General features: G+C 40.6%; 1 protein-coding gene across 1 annotated transcript in view; it reads left to right on the top strand.

Annotated features, from left to right (window-relative positions):
• The first annotated feature begins 1511 nt into the window (after positions 1–1511).
• The window catches only part of pde1cb (phosphodiesterase 1C, calmodulin-dependent b), a 62426-nt gene continuing 57259 nt past the window's right edge, over positions 1512–6678 (top strand). The window contains exon 1 of the mRNA XM_062987278.1: positions 1512–1746. Within this exon, the coding sequence (XP_062843348.1) occupies positions 1512–1746 (235 nt within the window). The remainder of the gene's footprint in view (positions 1747–6678) is intronic.

Raw genomic sequence — 6678 nt, 5'->3', positions numbered from 1 at the left:
TGTATTCCTGCATCACGCCCAGTGACCCTGGATGGAGCCAGACCTACCACAGCTCTGATTAGAATAACTAGAGAATTGTACACAAACCTACCAAAACAGTGGAGAAAACAACATGGGACTGACATTTTATACATTTCATTGTCAGCTGGTAGAGTGGAAACTGGGTATCAGGGTTCCGGGGACCTGGGTTCAAACCTCCTTATGTCCATGTGGGCTTCCAAAAACATAAAAAATGCTGAACTGGCTCTTTTAAAAATGCTTGTAGGTAAGAAATAGTGGCTGAGTGGGTGGTGCCTGGTGATGGTTGGCACCCTGACCTGTCTATCTTGGATTCAGTGTTTGTGGTGGCACCAGTTACACAAATAATCACTGTGTGTTCTGGTAATTGTGTATGTTGAGTGTATTGAGTGTATTGCCTCTGACAAGCATGTTCTTCTTATGTCTGCGTGGGTTTCCAAAAGCATAAAAAAATGCTGAACTGGATCTTTTAAAGTGTTTGTAGGTAAGAAATAGTGGCTGAGTGGGTGAGTGCATGAGGTGCCCTGTGATGGGTGTTTCTTGGGGTCTATCTTGGATTCAGTGTTTGTGGTGGCACCAGTTACACAAATAATCAGCGTGTGTCCTGATAATTGTGTGTGCTGAGTGTATTGAGTGTATTGCGTTTGACAAGCATGTTCTTCTTATGTCGTTGTGGGTTTCCAAAAGCATTCAAGAATGCTGAACTGGATCTTTTAAAATGCTTGTAGGTAAGAAATAGTGGCTGACTGGGTGAGTGGATGAGTGTGTGGTGCCCTGTGATGGTTGGCGCCCTGACTTGGGTGTATCTTGGGGTTTATCTGTGTTTGTGGTGGCACCAGATACACAAATAATCAGTGTGTGTGCTGATAATTGTGTATGTTGTGTGTATTGAGTGTATTGCCTCTGACACTCATGTTCTTCTTATGTCTGTGTGGTTTTCCAAAAGCATTAAAAATGCTGAACTGGATCTTTGTTGCTCGTAGGTAAGAAATAGTGGGTGAGTGGGTAAATGGGTGGTGCCCTGTGATGGACCCTGACTTGGGTGTATCTTGGGGTCTATCTTGGATTCAGTGTTTGCGGTGGCGCCAGATGCACAAATAATCACCGTGTGTCCTGATAATTGTGTGTGCTGAGTGTATTGAGAGACCCATCCCTTTTCAGATGTGGAACGGAAGTGTGTGTTGTATGAATTTCCAGAGAGACTCTTTGTTTACGTGGTTTCTTCACACATGGGGCGAGCAAACTTCTCGTGACGTGTTCCAGAGGGCTACACACCGGAGCAGTGAAGGTCGCTCTGCTTCAGAAGCATGAAGATGCACCATGGATGATGTGTGATGGAACAAACCCAGATTCATTTACATCTGATTTAGTGCAAACACACATGTTATCTCTTTGTCGCTTTAATAATTCACGAATTCACGTGCACTTGATGATGGATGCGGCAGGTGTGTTTGTGCAGCCGGTTTAGTCGCGCGCACCGGTTGTTGGAGATAATGGGCTCGGTCACGTCCGCCCTCAGCAGGACCCGCAACACGCTGGTCAAGGTGGGATCTGCGCCGCAGCGCGAGCCGGGCACGGACGCGGACTCGGGTCATGCCGTGCGCACGAGCGTCCGCGGGGTTTTTCCGGGCCGGCGCGGGAAGGCGCGCGCTAAAGCCGCGCTGCCCGAGGCGAAGCCCGCGCAGGACGGAGCGCCGGAGCCGCAAACTCAGAGCACCACAGAGAGCGGTGAGTCCGGAGTCACTTCCATCATCTTTATAGTTCAGAAATTAGAAGCTTCCACAGAACAATTTTAGGTTTCTGAGTTCTGCGACTGTTTTCTTTTCTGTGGCTGAATGTTCGGAGCGCATATTTGTTTATCCAGAAGTTATTTTATGATTTTCTAAGTGAGATCTTCTGGCTCAGAAATCCACACACAGTAACTTCATTATCATTTGACTTTGACTGGTGGAGGAGAAAGTTCAATATTGCATGGTGACCATATATAAAGTGGAGATGGGCAGCACGGGCAGCACGAGACAGACAGTAACCCACTGTGGGTGGGATGTTGGGGTTAAAAGGATTCCAGTAACTGGTTGCACAGTGGGAGTGTGTACTTATGTGGCTGTGGTTATGGTGGTGGTGGTACTGGTAATAGTGGTGGTGGTGGTAGTGGTGGTGGTTGTACTGGTACTGGTGGTGGTGGTGGTACTTGTACTGGTGGTGGTGGTGGTACTGGTGGTACTGGTAATGGTGGTGGTGGTACTGGTAATTGTGGTACTGGTACAGCCACTGACTGATTTATGAGCGTTGACCTTCATATGGAATAATGGAATTTGACCTCACCTCATATTGATACTCTATTAAACATAGGAAACATTCATTTCAAAGTGTAAGACATTTTATTTTATTATCATCATTATTATTATTGTTGTTGTTTATTATTATTATTATTGCTGTTGGGGTTATATTATTATTATTATTATTATTATTGGGGTTATATTATTATTATGATTTTTTAAATTGTTATTATTATTATTATTATTATTGGGGTTATATTATTATTATTATTATTATTGTTGTTGTTGTGGTTGGGGCTATATTATTATTATTATTTTTATTATTATTATTATTGTTGTTGTTGGGGTTATACTTTATTATTATTATTGTTATGGTAATATTATTATTATTGTAATTATTATTATTATTATTGCTGTTGTTGTTTTATTTTGATTATTGTTGTTGTTGTTGCGGTTATATTATTATTATTATTATTGCTGTTGTTTCATTATTATTATTATTATTGTTGTTGTTGTTGTTGGGGTTATATTATTATTATTATTATTATTATTATTATTATTGGGGTTATATTATTATTATGATTTTTTTAATTGTTATTATTATTATTATTATTATTGGGGTTATATTATTATTATTATTATTATTGTTGTTGTTGTGGTTGGGGCTATATTATTATTATTATTTTTATTATTATTATTATTGTTGTTGTTGGGGTTATACTTTATTATTATTATTGTTATGGTAATATTATTATTATTGTAATTATTATTATTATTATTGCTGTTGTTGTTTTATTTTGATTATTGTTGTTGTTGTTGCGGTTATATTATTATTATTATTATTGCTGTTGTTTCATTATTATTATTATTATTGTTGTTGTTGTTGTTGGGGTTATATTATTATTATTATTGGCGTTATAATGATATTGTTGTTGCGGTTATATTATTATTATTGTTGTTGGGGTTATATTATTATTATTGTTGCTGTTGTTGTTGCGGTCATATTATTATTATTATTATTATTATTGCTGTTGTTTTATTATTATTATTATTATTATCACAGTCATTTTACAGGAAAGAAACAGGACTGACAGTCTGGTTAGCATTTAGCAGCTACCATCTGCCTAAATATAGAAGAGTACAGACACTTGTTGGAATACGTTAGAGGGGAAAAAAAGCTTCACAGAGGCTCGTTGTGGTTCAATAAATAGAAAACGGAATGGAAAAAAGGGACCCAGTGCTTTGAAGCGCATGAACACTGAACATCTGTAAAGTTATAGAGGAAAAAGCTCTTTGATGTTAGAATAACAGCGCACTGATCACAGCCTGATCAGCTCTGGTGCATCAAAGAAGCTTCGAAATCCAATCAAGTATTTTAACTTTCAACCTGTCAGCTTTACATTCACACTGCAGGAGAGTAAAAACGTGGTACGAGCACACAGTAAAATGTAAATGATTTGTTTTAAGTTGAAGGGAGAAGTAAGAAGGTCTGATAATTAAATAATAATCATTCTGTTAATATACCTTTCTTATGTTTGTATTTACAGTTCACTGTAGGCCAGACGTTTTTAGATTTAATACAGTGATTTTGTATTTCAAAATCAGTGGGTAGCACTGTCGCCTGACAGCAAGAAGGTCCTGGGTTTGATTCCCAGGTGAAGCGATCTGGGTAATTTCTGTGTGGAGTTTGCATGTTCTCCCCGTGTCTGTGTGGGTTTCCTCTGGGTGCTCCGGTTTCCTCTCACAGTCCACAGACGTGCAGTCAGGTTAATTGGAGACACAAAATATTCCTCTAAGTGTATGTGTCCTGTCCTGTGACTGACTGTTTTCTACCTTTTGGCCAGTGAATTGCACCCACTGCGATCCTGACCAGGATAAAGCGGAGGCAAAACAGACAGTAAATGAAGAATTGACTTGATCAATATTGCTTTTCAGTTCTGCCAAATGGTAATTTTTGTAATTCTGATAAATGGCTCGGTGGGTAGCACTGTCGCCTCACAGCAAGGAGGTCCTGGGTTCGATCCCCAGGCGGGGTGGTCCGGGTCCTTTCTGTGTGGAGTGTGCATGTTCTCCCCGTGTCTGTGTGGGTTTCCCTCTGGGAGCTTCGGTTTTCTGACAGAAAAGCTGCGATAGGCTCCAGCATCCCCCCGCAACCCTAATTGGATAAGCGGTTAAGAAAGTGAGCGAGTGAGTGAGTGAGTAAGTAATTCTGATGAACTGATGTGTAATTACATTATAATACATTTAATAAAAATGCAAAATAGAAACACGTTCACTGGTGGCCTCAGACTTTGACCCCTGACTGTAACTTAATATCTTCTGACAACCATAAAGTGCATCTTTTCTAATTTAAACTTTGGGTAAAGTGTAGTGGTGCTTCTCTGCCCAGATAATCACCCCGTCCTCACCTCGTTCATCATGAGCGTTTTTTCCATGTGTTTTTCACCTTTTTTTCCATCCCCTCCTCTCTCCTCGCGTCCCGCGTGCACTCTGAATCACTCCTGCCGTTACACTTCCCTCCCCGCTCGCTTTCTAAAGGAAGTGCAGGTCTCTCAGGGGGGCTGGAAATAGGCCCCATGTTCCACTGTTACCATGGCCATGAGCCAGCAACGACCCCTGCTGGGCTTCTCTCGACTCCTTCACGCGTGTGTTCTCTCACTGCGACTCTCACCTGTTGTCTCCAGGGAATCATGGGTAAGGGAGACACCAACCGGTGCTGCGAGGCAAGAAAAGGAAGTCGAACAAGCTAACCAAAACAAAACACACTCTGTGGGTCAAACTTAAGTGTAATATATGGCAGCCAATACACCTTTCGAAGGGTGGAGGGAAACAAAGTACCCCGAGTAAACGAGCAAACATAGTAGTTCTAAAATGTTCTTGTATTATTACAGATATTCCAGTAATAAAAATGATTCAAGAAAATGACTACAGAGATTCACTAACACTTGTAATCTCTCTACACAGACGCATTTTATGTCAGAGAAGAGGGCATGTCTAAATTCTTGCATTCCATTAAAATGCTGCCTAATGAGGTGCCATAATTCTGAGTGATAATCTGACTGAATAACGATCCTTAGCGTCTGATCCTTCCCAGCACTGAAGCAATCCCAGCATTCAGTGCGGCACGACTTTTCCTAGCAAAAAAATGACAAACATGGCGGACGAATAAAATGCGGAGCAACCAACAGAGTTCTCGTCAAATGTAAATAAACTCTGATTGATTTTTACTTCGTATAAAGGTGCACACGTGTCATTTATGTGCTAATTCGGGCCCGTCAGGGACAATTTACCTGTTTTCGGTACATGGAGGGAGATGCTGGCATGCTAGCGGGTTGTGCCACCTCAGCCCATTGGTTTGAATGGTCTGAGGATAACTGTGTTAGCTTAGTAAGTAGTGTATCTAAATAATCTGCCTTATAAGTCGATGTCTTATTAGAATCCTCTCTACTGAGGCAGCTGCCCAGGTAGGCAGTAGGCAGCAAGGCAGCTCACTAGGTTTTCTAACAGACCCATTATGGACTAAAGTACTGTATTAGGACACCCCATTTCAGCCACAACAATAGCTAACAGGTGAAATAAATCAAAGATATAAAAGGAAATTATATGCTTTTAACGTTGCAACAATAGTTTAGGGAAGGCTCTTTCCTGTTCCAGCAGGACAGAATCATTTAACAGCAGAATAGACAGCACCAGGAGGAACTGCAGGAAGATCCACCATAGTTTTTATTCCAAACACACTGAGCATGATTACTTCCCATTCGACGGTGGTTCTGTCTAAATGCTTGTGTGCAGATTTTGGACATGCCAGTGTTATACCATCATGGCTTTATGATGGATGTCCTAGAGCGTATGTGCAGTTCAACACAGAGACGTGCAAATCATTTATTCATATTAAAAATCCCACCGGGAGAGACTGGATTGAAAAAGACTTCCTGAGACTGATTGTTAGGTGCATTAAAGTTTTAATATATTCTATTCTATTTTAAAGCCAGGCTCCTCATTCATGTCCCATCATATTATGCATGTAAATGGAACTTATTATGTCCTTGGTGCTTTAGAAACCAGAGAAACCAGAGTTGGAGGGATGTAAATGCACAGCCTTGCTTTATAAAGGAATTCTAAATTATACTGGGGCAGAATTTGGCAAGGTTCCTACAGGAAGAGAAAATTACTTTCAAGGGACAGGGCACTCAAAATCAAATGTACTCTATCTATAACAAAATTTTTATTGCTTATTAGCTTATATAGGCAAATCATTTGATATGGAGTACAATGCCACTGTTTTACCACTGCTTTGTTCTAGTCTGTGTGTAGTGGGTCTGGTTTCCCTGGATTCACTGGGCACAATGCAGTACCAATACGGCAAATACCCCAGACAATA

This window comes from Trichomycterus rosablanca, chromosome 25 (assembly GCF_030014385.1).
Source record: "Trichomycterus rosablanca isolate fTriRos1 chromosome 25, fTriRos1.hap1, whole genome shotgun sequence".
NCBI classification, from domain to species: Eukaryota; Metazoa; Chordata; class Actinopteri; order Siluriformes; family Trichomycteridae; genus Trichomycterus; species Trichomycterus rosablanca.
This window is presented reverse-complemented; position numbering and strand designations above follow the sequence as displayed.